The following is a 12,328-nucleotide window of genomic DNA, read 5'->3' on the forward strand; positions in this document are numbered from 1 at the left end:
GCTGATCTCATTTCAAATCAGTGTCCAGTATAAAACCGTCCAGTTTAGGTTTGAGACTGTTGGCTTTCGATAAAATGTCAGTGGTGCCAGGTCAACAGGCATGATTGTAGTAGGCCCACTGGGACCGAACCCCAGAACCTTTGTCTTCTTTTCATTGAAATTCAGGTAGTGATATGACATCCCGAATTTGATTTCCTCAAGGCTGGACAAAAATGGTCTCATGGAGAAAGCGTCTTTTTTGCATAGCGGGACATTGATCTGACTGTCATCTGCATAGCAACGGAAGAAAATTCCATGTTTTTTTTAGAATGGAAACTCGGGGCAGCAAGTAGACCGAAAACAGCAAGGCCCCCAATAGGGAACCTTGTGGGACACCGTGTGACAAAGTGGCAGAGCGGTTGTTTTGATGGTGAAAATTTTTTGTTGTTTTCTTACGGGGGTCTGTTGCAGCTGCTGGACTGGCACATCCACCTGGACAAGTCATTGCCGGGTCCTCTGGGCGTGATCGGGGCCTGGCTCCACAGAGCCGAGATGGCCCTAAGGGAGGACATTCCCATCCAGCATCCTCACGAGGACACAGCCAACGCTCTCCACAGGAAACTGGAGCAGCACAAGGTCAGCTCCGTTTTCCAAATATTGGAATCAGCATCGGCCTAGAAAAATCTTGGTTGGGACCTGTTAGAAATGCACAAAATGATTTTTTCACGATTTTGCGGATCGGAACGGTTAAATCATTTACAGGCATTGACGGCTAAAGACGTCAAAGATTCAGACATCCCGCACCAACAAGCCTTTCGTAAATCTCCCTCTCTGTGTTTGACTTTTTCAGGAGGTGTTAAAAAACCTCGAATCGCACAGGCAACCCTTCCAGCAGATCCACCGTGACCGATCGGTCAACGGCGTCCCGGTTCCGCCGGAACAGCTCCAAGATATGGCCGAACGGTAGCAAACGGTCGGCGGGCATCCTTTACTATCGAGAGGGGAAACAAGAAATAAATTGAGCACGTTTCCAACCTGCAGGTTCAACTTTGTGTCCACGTCATGGCACGGACACTTGATCAAACTGGAATTCTGGGAGATGAAGTATCGGCTGATGGCCTTTCTGCTGTTGGCAGAGTCCAAACTCAAATCGTGGATCGTTAAATACGGCAGGCGGGACTCGGTGGAGCTCCTGCTGCAGAGTTACCTCGTGAGTTTGACGAATTGTCGTCGTCACGGAGGCACGGTGCAAATGCTTTCATTTGGACTTTTCTTTTTCTAGACGTTCATTGAGGGCCACCGGTTCTTCGAACAGTACGACATTCTCTTTTCGGCGCTCAAGCAAGCAGCGGATGTCTTTGTCAAGTCTGACAGTTCAAGTAAGTCTCGCGTATTACAAATACGGAACCTGGCATACAAGTTTTTTTTCAACATTGCAAACAAGTCCTCAAAAAATGAGACTCCCAGTTGGAGTCAAACACGTAGCTTAGCCTTCAGTTTGGTATCCTGTTTCTAATGCTAACATGTCATGGGACGCGGGTGATCTATGAACAAACTTATACGTTGAATATCGCAGTACTTAGTCATATATTCTATAGCTGAGCTGTCTACACTATATGCACAGTATATCCGTCTGTCTGTTCTGTACTGCCCCCAGTGGTCCAAGGCAGTAGTACAATGTGCTTAGAATTGACGGAATTAATTCCTTTCCCTTTGCTGTTTTTTTTTTTTTTATAAAACACAAGCGATCTGTTTTCTTATTAAAACTCATTCAATCCATAAGACGTATATATACGTATTCAAAATTGTCATCCCTGCCTCCCGAAGACGTATTTATACGTCTTAGCCTTTTTTTTTTTTTTTTTTTTTTGGCGTCGTAGTTCCATGTTTTTAATATTCTCTAGGCCTTGCAAAATCAGTCAAAACCCAGAAAAAAAAACGCTGTGATAGAGGTGTTTCCTCTGGTGAAAACGGCTGAGATTAAATGAGTTAAAAAAAAATAGAAAGGGAAAAAAAACATGACAAAACCTTTTTTTTTTTGTTGGGGGCGCTGAGTGATAAACATATTCTCGAGGCTCTGAATGGTGCTTTCGGGTGAACTCTCAGGATGAAAATCCTGACTGTGTGAAACGTGAGTGTTTGATGACATCAACCTTTTTCGCAGCGGACGTTGCCATGGTAACTGCGTCATTTGCTGTCCAACTCATTTAGATAGCATGTGCTTGCACAATGACGAGGATTTATTAATTGAGTAAAAAAAATGTATCTTTAACGTCTTTAGCCCTCAATGGTAATAAATGAGTTCAACTGTTGTGTAGATCTCGGAACTCAGTACACTGTGGTGCAGATGATGAATTTTTCCTATACGTTTGACATAGAACCTCTTCGTCGTGATGACGTCATCCGTTTCCGTGTTCCGGTCTGAGAGCGTTAGCTAAATTGCTAACGCAGCCGTCGTCTTATTTTATGTTTCGATACGTAATGGTTGCGATACAACATTTCTGCTCAGAGCCGCTGGCTCTCCGCCCAAACGCGGTTCGAGTCAGACTCCTGTTAAAAGTCGAGCGTACATCGAAGCACTTATTTCTCTGTAATTCATTTTAGCAATTAGCACGCTTAGCGCCTCCTTCAATTCGCTAGTTGTCAGCGGGGTCGTTTATTTGTCATCGCGCAGCTTGTTGCTGCTGCCGTGCACGGACTTAGATATAGTAAAAATAAAGCTCATACTGCTGTGACGCAAGATAGCTTGGCGGTTCGTATTCAAGTCGCGGCGAAAGAAAATACTTCTGGGACAACAAACAACAGGGTGACGCTTATTTTATTATTATTATTATCTTTTTTAATCAGTACTGCATGACCTACTGCATAAATTCGGGGCACAAACCACAGCGTTGACTATCTCAAAATTGCGTTGCCTGAGATCGCAATTTCGGTCCCAAAACGATCATTTAGCCGTTCTACGGCGGGAAAAAAAGCATGTACCCCAGGGTCACACGCGCCTCCCTCAGCATTGCACAGCGCCCCACTATTTGAGAATCACTGCTTTAGTGTGACTCGAGGTGAAAAATGCAGCTGACTGCTGATTGGCTGCTGTGGGCGGGACAATCAGCTTATGCAGGCAGGGCCACGAGCACAACAGAAAGAGAGAGAGAGAGATAGAGAGAGATAGAAGTGTGCTGCATCGAGCCAAAATAAACCAGCATTTAATTTATCTGCCTTGAAAGTTAAAAAAAAAAAGCCGACGCCGATAATCGTCAAAATGCCAAATATCGGTCCCGATAATCGGCCCAGCCGATAATCGGTCTATCACTAATAAATGGAAACATGCCCGGCGTGTGAACCGCCGCACTATCGGTGACGTCTATTTTTCTTTCTGTTCCACTTCGCCTGTAAAAGCATAATAATGCATTCTATGCACATCCAAAATAATTAGTTGTGAGTACTGTGTGCTCTGTACTGTTGTTGTCGTAAACAAATGTTTTCGGGTCTAACACCTGTACCAGAGGTAAGTCCAGAAAAGAGACTGACATCTTTGAACTTGCTCCCCTCCCGTTCTCTTTTTATATCACTACACTTAATTCTCTTCATGTTCATACTTGTTGACGAACAACAAGAACAAAAAAAAGGGGAATTGAATTTTGGCATCTTGCGAATGAGGATGGCGGTGCAGAAAATGAATGGCTGGATGTCGAAATGACATTTTGCACATGCTTTGATTCCACCAAACGTGACGTACGTAGTTGACGAAGCGGAGGGCGTGAGCAAATTCCTCGGCGACGCCACGGCTCAGTGGAAGAACCTGGCGCTGGAGGTGCGCAGCGTTCGTAGCATGCTGGAGGAGGTCATCGCCAACTGGGAGAAGTACAGCGGCACCGTGGCGGCTCTGCAGGCCTGGCTGGAGGACGCCGAGCACATGCTCAACCAGTCGGAGGCCACGAAGCGCGTAAGTACGCGGGTGACCTGAGAACGGGTTGCTGAACCCCAAATGAGCTGGACGTAGCATTTTGGTTTTGCTCCGGGACTCGTGGCACAAATGCAGAGGCACCAGCAGAAAGTATGTGCAATAAAATGGAGATCTTGACCGATTAATTGGCTGGCCAATATTAGCTCCTTTTAAATGTGAAAAAAATGGCAATTTAGTCATTTATATATTTTGTTTATTTATTTATTTATGCCAAATTTTGCCGGTAAAAAAAAAAGAACAATTTACTGATTACTGTTTTTTCTCTCTGTTGTACATAGTTCTGTAAAAACAGTCAAATGTTCTGCCCGTGATTGACATCTTGACTGTTTTACACGTTACGGGATATAAAAGATTCTATTCATCGGATTTTATTTAATTTTTTTTATTGATCAGCCAATTAATTATTATCAAAATTTTATTTGGACAAATAAACATCATCCTTAAAAAGACATTAGTCGAACCCAAGTTGCGTTTCTCCGATATTTGGGAATTAAAGGGACCAAACCAAGCCCCACCCAAAAAAAAAAAAAAGTTTTATATTGTAATTGCCTTAAGATGCCACAAGACTGAGGTGAAAATAAAACTCAACTACTTCAACATAGTTCCTTGCCACCAAGATGCCACAATGTGGTGGCAAAGCACTACTTTTATCAAAAGGAAGCACCACATTTTCCTCAACTCTGTGAATTTGTGAATGCTCAAACATGAATATGCGGAAAAAATGTCACCAAATTGTGCCCGTATGTCCAATAGTTCCAATGCCTCAACTCAGAATTGTTTTTTGATTCAGGACTTTTTCCGCAACCTGTCCCATTGGGTGCAGCAACACATGGACATGAACGACGCCGGCAACTTCCTCATCGAGACCTGCGACGACAGCGTGTCGCGAGACCTCAAGCAGCAGCTGCTTCTCCTGAACGGCCGATGGAGGGAGCTCTTCGTCAAAGTCAAATACGTAAATCAAGTCTTGTCGCTCTTGGCCCGATGTGGTTTTCAAGTGGGGGATTCCAATCACTTGACTCGGCTCGAGTCAGACTTAAAGTGCAACTCAAGTCCAATCATTTTATTTGTAAATTGACCGCCAAGAGCAGATGTATGGAGTGTTTTGGTCACCTCACCTCATTGGAGAAAAAAATAAATACATTTCAAATGAAAATGAACAAAAGCATAACAACAAAATATTTGTCACACCAGAGTTTTTAGAAAATAAAACATGAACAACATTTAATTTTTTTCAAGTTTGGCGGGCCGGATTAAAACATATAACGGGCCGCATGTGGCCCCCGGGCCGTAGTTTGCCCACGCCTGCCTCAAATCTTTATCGTTGTCTCCCCCCTTTTCCTTTAACTTGTTTGTGGAGGGGGATAGACACAGGGTGGAAATAGAAATCCCCCCCCCCCCGAGAACATGTTAAGCAACAACTTTTAACTCACGGCGAATGACAATCACCTCCGAATATCCAATGAAATCTCGAGCGTTATTGGTGTCAAAATCAATTTGTCACGCCATTTAAAAGGAACAGAACTTGTAGCATTGTCGTTTGTTCCGACAGGGCGTGTTTTAACTCGCAACTCAAGACACGTCATTGTAGCAAAGTACCGAACATCCGATCAAGCCACGCGCTGTCGCGACCAGAGCCGGGCACTTGACCCTTTTTGGTTGGTCAGTCCCCTGCCTTGCGGCCGCTATCTCGGTGCACCTTCCAGCCTCGACCCTCCGGCGTTATTCATAAAAATTGTCCACCCCGACTCGTTCCGCCCCCCACGTGACACTGCCATGTGAGAGACGCTAGAGATGTTGGACGACCTCGCTTCTCTTGAAAGGTCCGTCTTGAAAATGGCCTCGCAAGTGCATCTGCAATTAAATTCCCTCCTTCGGCCATTGTGGTTTAAAAATGCAAGAATATATTTGACATTTTCGAACAGTCGCCAGTTACGACTCCCGGGTGTGTTGATTCCGCATCTTGCTGCGCCCTCACGAGTGAGTATCCAATCACAGGCCGCGTTCTTCACCTTCAGCGTCAGGCCAGCTTACTGTCATCGCAACTGTCTATCGACTCTCAAAGCTCATTGACTTTGACAGAACTGACGCCCGCACGATTGTAACTGAAGGCCTCGGACAAATAGTGCGCGCTACTCGTTTAGTGAAATCTGCCTAGCGACACGAGCTCGCTGAATTCTGATTGGATAAAAACTCTCACCTAAAAATACAACACTAGGATCAATACGACATCAATGTGAAGAATATGATCGCGATTTCTTGATGATGTTAGGCCACCAGAGAAGGCCTTGAAGGCCTTGACCGCCCACCTCTGCCCAGTAGCAGGCGGGAGGGGCGGGTTTTGTGATGTCACAATAAGGAAATACAGGCACGTTTGAACGCACGCTGCTGTCTCATGTCTCTTCAGACACAAGCGGTTGGCTGTGGCGCTAAAGACGCCTTTGGAGGCCATTTTTGTAGTTTGCCCATTTTGCGAGGAGGTTCATCACACACACGTGGGCCGGACTAAAAGTTTGTCTTTGTAGAAGAGACGAGAAGGGATGGGGTGCTATTGGGATCGGGCCGTACTCGGTCCTCCGCCGTTGACTGGGACTGACGTCAAAAGTAAAACGTACTCGAATTTGTGAACGTCACGTGACCAAATCCAGAAAACGGCAAAGCGTTGTGATGAACGAAAAACGGGTCATCTTCATTCTTATTCCCCAAAATGTAATATGAAATTAAAATATTCGACTCGAGTTCCCATTTAGGACTTTGGAGAAGAGACTTTTTTTTACTCTCGCCTGTGCTTGACCGTTAAGAGTGGCCGTCATCTTTTGTTGTCGTCAGTATGCGAGGGCGGACGAGGTGGACAAGTTGAGGCACGACTATCAGGACGGCATCGCCACGTTGAAAATGTTCATGGACGCCACCGACGAGAAGATGAGCGCCGGCGTGCAAGTGTCTTTCCTCAACGTGCGCACATTTGCTCAGGATGTCGAGGTAAAGCCCCGCGTCGCCTCCCGGCAACATTTGCTGACGTATGTGTGATGACCTTGCCGTGTCCTCGCAGGAAATCAAACACAAAGTGCCGGCCATGGAGGCCGCATGTAAGGCGGCGGGTCGCACCGCTCAGCTGCTCAGCAAAGACACGGCGCCGGAGGAAGTGGCTCAGATGACGGCTGTGATGAGCTCCATCAAGGAGCAGCTTGGCAAGGTGCGGCCCAGCGCTGTCGAATTTCATGCGAGTCAACAAGTTTCCAAGTTTTTGACGCCGATCAAGTCCTCAAAAATGCCTTTTGATGAAAAAGAAACGAAACAATTTCAAGAGGGCGCTCTCACTTCAACCCTTCCTTCCATTTGACCATATTTGGAAGTGGTTGCTTAGCGACCAACCAGGAAGTAGCCTGGGGTTCCCCCACTGGTTTGGACAAAAAGTAGACCGCTGGATATCGGGCTTTTCGGGAACATTTCTGGATTTTCGCAAACGACCGTTGTATTCCCACCATGTGACGGCCGTGTTTGAATTCACGGATATGGGCGGGAACTAACAAAAAGCTGATGAGGGCATTTGCTGCAGTTTGTACAAACAATTCCATTTCTTGTGGCAGTGACATCATCGAAATTGACAAAGTGGAACATGCTGTACTTTAGGGGATCGATTCAAATTTCCAAAATCGATTTAATACGCAATTTGTTTTTCCACTCACAATTCATTTGGATTGATTTTCGATTTCACGCAGTATGAATTTTACTTCGGTACGTAAGGCATTCCCAGAGGAAACAATGCTGCAAATAGTACAAACTTTGTGCTGTAACCAAGTGCATGAGTCAAAATATGAATGTTGACATCCAGAATCGAAGCCAATGCCGTTCCGTTTTATTTAACACGACCTAATCAAAACGAATAAACACATCTGCCTTTTTGCTTGTTGCCGCTGACTTTGCTGCTTCTGCCATTTTGTTTTGATACGCTACTTTTGCATTGTGACAAAATCTCACTGAAGTTAGGTAAATCGATATACGATTTCAAGACAGAAAATCGATTTGTATCGATATATCGATTTTTTATTTTTTTTTTAGTCAAAATTACGGAAGCGTATTGCATTCACTTGAGAAAAAAAACCCAACTTGTTTTTCTGAGTAATTTCTTTGGGCCTTTGTTTTAAAAAAAAAAAAAATAATTCTTCTCTGTTTTATGGAGGATTTTTTTCTGTTTTACGGAGTAATTTTTTTTTCTATTTTTCGGAGTTTTTTTTTTTTTTTTTACCTCTGAACTCCAAGTGACGTGTTTCCGATTCGCTTATGGCGGACTCCTCCCCACTTACCTTAAACTGCCTTCAACTTTATACCTATACCGGTTCAATTAAGTGAAGGCATGTTCAGTGATTAGTAACGCAAACATCCGTTGCGTTTTGTGCTTTTTAACTGTTTACTTTATGTAGTAATAGGTATTTGGGACTACATGTGTTGTGGAAAGAACTTCCGGGTGATGACTAAACGAAGTGTTAACAAGAACACATTCTTGAAATCGTGTCGCTTGACATGCTTCATAAAACGATAAAAACTTATATTATGAGTAAAGTAGACAGTTAAAAAGCACAAAACACAAAGAATGTTTGCGTTACTAATTACTGTACATACCTTACCTTAACCGGTTTGAGAATAAAGGAGAAGACAGTTTGAGATAAACGGGGAGGAGTCCGCCATAAGCGAGTCGGCAACACGTCACTTGGAGTTCAGAGGTAAAAAAAAAAAAAAATACTCAGAAAAACAGAAAAAATGAGTCCGAAAAACAACGAAAAAAAACTCAGAAAAAAAAAAAAAAATGACCCCAAAAAACAGAGAAAAAATTAGTCCGAAAAACAAACAAAACAAAAAAACTCAGAAAAACAGAAAACAATTACTCCAATAAACAGAAAAAAAATCACTCCGAAAAACAGAAAAAAATACTAGAAGAAAAAAAATGGCCCAAAAAAATCACTCAGAAAAACAAGATTTTTTTGTTGTTTTTTTTTTCTCAAGTGAATGCAATACGCTTCCGTACAAAATCTCCATACTCCTAACTTTTTTTTTTTGTGTTAAATTTGCCCACCTGTGCCCTCAGGTTAGAGAGCGATGTCTGCCACTGCTCAAGGAGTCCCAGTCCCTCCTAGCTCCGCTGGAAGAAATGGAGAAGAACATCAGCGGCTTCTACCAGGCTCTGGAGAAGGCCAGCCATGTCACGAGCAGCAGCGACTCCGAGGGGCCCGTGGACTTCAAACACAAGTGCCAGGTAATCCTTAAGCCACGTTGGGTCCATCGGCGGACGCGGACGGCTGACGCCTCGTCTGTTGCAGGAGCTGGCGGCCGCCACGCAAAGCTGCAAGAAATGTCTGATCGTGATTGAGAGGAATCACCAAAGCATCCTCAAGCTCATGGACGGCAGTAAAACAATGCAGCACATGGACATGAGCCTCCTGCAGAAAAGGGTCGCCGACCTCCAAGCCTCCTCGCAGGTAGACGAGTGAATTTGAGGTGGCTCTAGAAATGTCACCCAGAAGAAGAAGAGCCATGTTTTTTTTTCAATGTGTGCGCAGGCCATGTTTAAGGAAGCGACCGAGTGGAGGAAGCGCGTGGAGGCAAACAGCAGCCTCATGAAGAGGTTTGACGAGTCGCGTCTGGAGCTGGAGAAAGTTCTCAAGATGGCGGAAAGCTGTCTGGCGGAAAGAGGCAACCCGGAGGACCTGCTGAGAAAGCACACGGTGAGCCATCGGGAAGGTTTCCACGCACACTCCAGTTTTGCACAAAGTAAATATTATTATTATCTCTTCTAAAAATCGACGTATGCATCTTCCAAGACTGTCTGTCCAATCTGTCAGGAGATTATATATTCGGCCTGACCTCTGATTTGAGGGAGGCATTCATTTTTTTATTTCTTAACTTGATCATTTTAGGGGAGTGTTGTTTTTTTTTTTTTTTGCAAGTTGCTGATGATTTGGAGGTTTTATTCATATATTCATTTATATATATATATATATATATATTTATTATTATTTTTTTCTTTTTTTATTTATTTTTTTTTTTCAGGTGTCCACTTTACTGAGAGCTTCATTATTTGAGGAAGGTGTTTAAGTTGCTTATAATATGAGTCGTTTACTTTTTGCAAGATGGCGATTATTTAAAGATGGTCTTTGTTGATAAAACTGCTGATTATTTGAGGGAGGTTTTTAGTTTTTGCTAGTTGATATTTTGAAGGCGGCGTTCATTCCTTCAGTTTCTGGTCATCGGTGGTGTTTATTTGACTTAAGCAGTTCATTTGTCTTCATGTTGTTAAGATTTTGAAGATATTCCAACAATCAGAAGTATGAAAACGTTCACTTGAACATGTCCCTTAATCTGAGAGGAAAGTTGAAGGCGACAAGTGAAGCAGGCACTTTGTGATTTTTGCCAGGAGTTCTTCGGGCAGCTGGACCAGCGCGTCCTGAACACGTTCCTCAAGGCTTGCGACGAGCTCACCGACATTTTACCCGACCAGGAGCAACATTCGCTGCAGGAAACTGTCCGGGCTCTGCACAAACACTGGAAGGTTTGTTCACGCAATCAAAATGAAAAGCAGCTGAAGTATTTCTCTCACGACCGGTGACCTTTTGCCATGCTCGTTTTTCCCAGGACGTCCAGACGGACGCTCCTTACCACATCCTCCGCCTCAAAGTGGAGGTGGAGGGGAGCAAGCTGGCGCTGCTGCTGCAGGAGTGCCAAGCCGAGGTGACCCGGGAGAACCGGCATCTGGCCAGCACGGGCAGCGAGAGGCTCATCAAGGAGCACCGGGTGAGCGACCGAGTGACCCCTCTGTGGAAAATGTTTCGCCTTCTCAAGCGAGCTCACTAAGGCGGTCGTGTACTCGGGTCCACCGTCAGGCCTTCTTCCGAGAAAAGGGTCCGCAGTCCCTTTGCGAGAAGCGGCTGCAAATGATGGAGGAACTATGTCAGAAGCTCCCCGAGGGCGACTCTGCCCACCAAACTCTTGAGAAGTCCAGGAAGGACTACACTGAGGTCAGCGAGGAGATTGAAAACACCCATCAGAAGCTAACGCAGCACCCGGACAAATGGAAGGACTACAATGCGAGGTATAGTCAGCTCAATTTTCAAAATGTGCGAAGCAGGCTTGTCCTGGTGTGTCTTTCGTGGAGGTGCAGCAGCTTCAGCACAAAAAAAATTAAAAATAAATAAAACGTAAAGTGCATTATAAACTTTAAAATAGGGCTGGGTTTAAAACAATCGATTTTCCTTTTCATATCCCGATATCGATTCATAATTCCCCATAAATTTACGTAACCACGCAAGATCTTGTCACTACGCGAAAGTAACATATCAAAACAAAATGGCGGACGCAACAAGCTTGAGGGCAGATGTATCTATTGTTTTGATCAGTTCATGTTAAATAAAACCTACGCTACCTGATTAATGTTAACTCATTCACTACCCGCCGAGTAAAAAATAAAAATAAAAAAATCGTTGACGTCTTAAGCCGTCAATGGCAGTAAATCAATTAATTGGCTTCAATTCTTAATGTAAATATTCATATTTTTACAAATCTCGTTACAGCAGGAAGTTTGTACTCATTGCAGCATTGATTCTTCTGAGTTTGCCTCCCATACGAAGGTAAAATCGGTACTGCGTGAAATCCTTGATTGAATCGAAAATCAAATCAATTAAAGTGAATCGTGAATTGAAAATTGAATCCAATCGGGCCCTTGTGTATTGAATCGAATCAATTTTGGAAATTTGAATCAAATTGTGAATCAAATTGTGAATCGAATTGCGCCCTTGTGTTTTGAATCGAATCGATTTTCGAAATAGGAATCGAATCGTGAATCAAAAATGTAATCGAATCGGGCCCTTGTTTATTGAATCGAATCCATTTTGGAAATTTGAATCGAATCGTGAATCGAAAATTGAATCAAATTGGGCCCTTGTGTATTGAATCAAATCGATTTTGGAAATTTGAATCGATTTGTGAATCGAAAATTGAGTCGAATTGGGCCCTCGTCTATTGAATCAAATTGATTTTGGAAATTTGAATTGAATCATGACTCAGAAATTGAATCGAATCGGGCCCTTGTGTATCGAGTCGAATCTTTTTGGGAAATTTGAATCGATACGCTTAACTTAATCCCTACAGATTTCTGCCGGTGCCATACACGCAACGAAAGGAAATGATGTTGTACACGCCAAACCTATTTGAAAATCGGGAGCTACTTACGGGACATTTGAGGCCTAAATTAATTACGGCTCAATTACTGGTTGGTCCGTGACATCTCACAAAATAGGTCAAATGTTGAAGTAAAAGCAGAATTTTTTGCGAACACACAAAATCTGCTAACTACAACTCAGACGGTTAAATTTCAACATGGACGAAAAACGA

The 12,328-nt window shown here is 43.7% G+C and overlaps 1 protein-coding gene across 6 annotated transcripts in view; it reads left to right on the plus strand.

Moving 5' to 3' along the window:
* Nucleotides 1-12,328, plus strand: part of syne1b (spectrin repeat containing, nuclear envelope 1b) — a 124,230-nt gene that overhangs the window by 15,050 nt on the left and 96,852 nt on the right. For 3 of the 6 annotated variants that reach the window (XM_088310156.1, XM_088310160.1, XM_088310158.1), the window contains 14 exons: nucleotides 451-615; nucleotides 830-942; nucleotides 1,021-1,189; nucleotides 1,262-1,358; nucleotides 3,720-3,922; nucleotides 4,734-4,898; nucleotides 6,773-6,925; nucleotides 6,996-7,139; nucleotides 9,030-9,197; nucleotides 9,262-9,420; nucleotides 9,502-9,666; nucleotides 10,356-10,490; nucleotides 10,574-10,732; nucleotides 10,822-11,030. In XM_088310156.1, coding sequence (XP_088166282.1) covers nucleotides 451-615; nucleotides 830-942; nucleotides 1,021-1,189; nucleotides 1,262-1,358; nucleotides 3,720-3,922; nucleotides 4,734-4,898; nucleotides 6,773-6,925; nucleotides 6,996-7,139; nucleotides 9,030-9,197; nucleotides 9,262-9,420; nucleotides 9,502-9,666; nucleotides 10,356-10,490; nucleotides 10,574-10,732; nucleotides 10,822-11,030 — 2,204 coding nt within the window. Of the gene's footprint in view, nucleotides 1-450; nucleotides 616-829; nucleotides 943-1,020; nucleotides 1,190-1,261; nucleotides 1,359-3,719; nucleotides 3,923-4,733; nucleotides 4,899-6,772; nucleotides 6,926-6,995; nucleotides 7,140-9,029; nucleotides 9,198-9,258; nucleotides 9,421-9,501; nucleotides 9,667-10,355; nucleotides 10,491-10,573; nucleotides 10,733-10,821; nucleotides 11,031-12,328 lie in introns of those variants that run through there. The other 3 variants (XM_088310157.1, XM_088310159.1, XM_088310161.1) reach the window with 1 other exon arrangement.

This window comes from Idiotropiscis lumnitzeri, chromosome 1 (assembly GCF_059441095.1).
Source record: "Idiotropiscis lumnitzeri isolate Australia: NSW breed Sydney's pygmy pipehorse chromosome 1, RoL_Ilum_1.0, whole genome shotgun sequence".
In the NCBI taxonomy this organism is placed as follows: Eukaryota; Metazoa; Chordata; class Actinopteri; order Syngnathiformes; family Syngnathidae; genus Idiotropiscis; species Idiotropiscis lumnitzeri.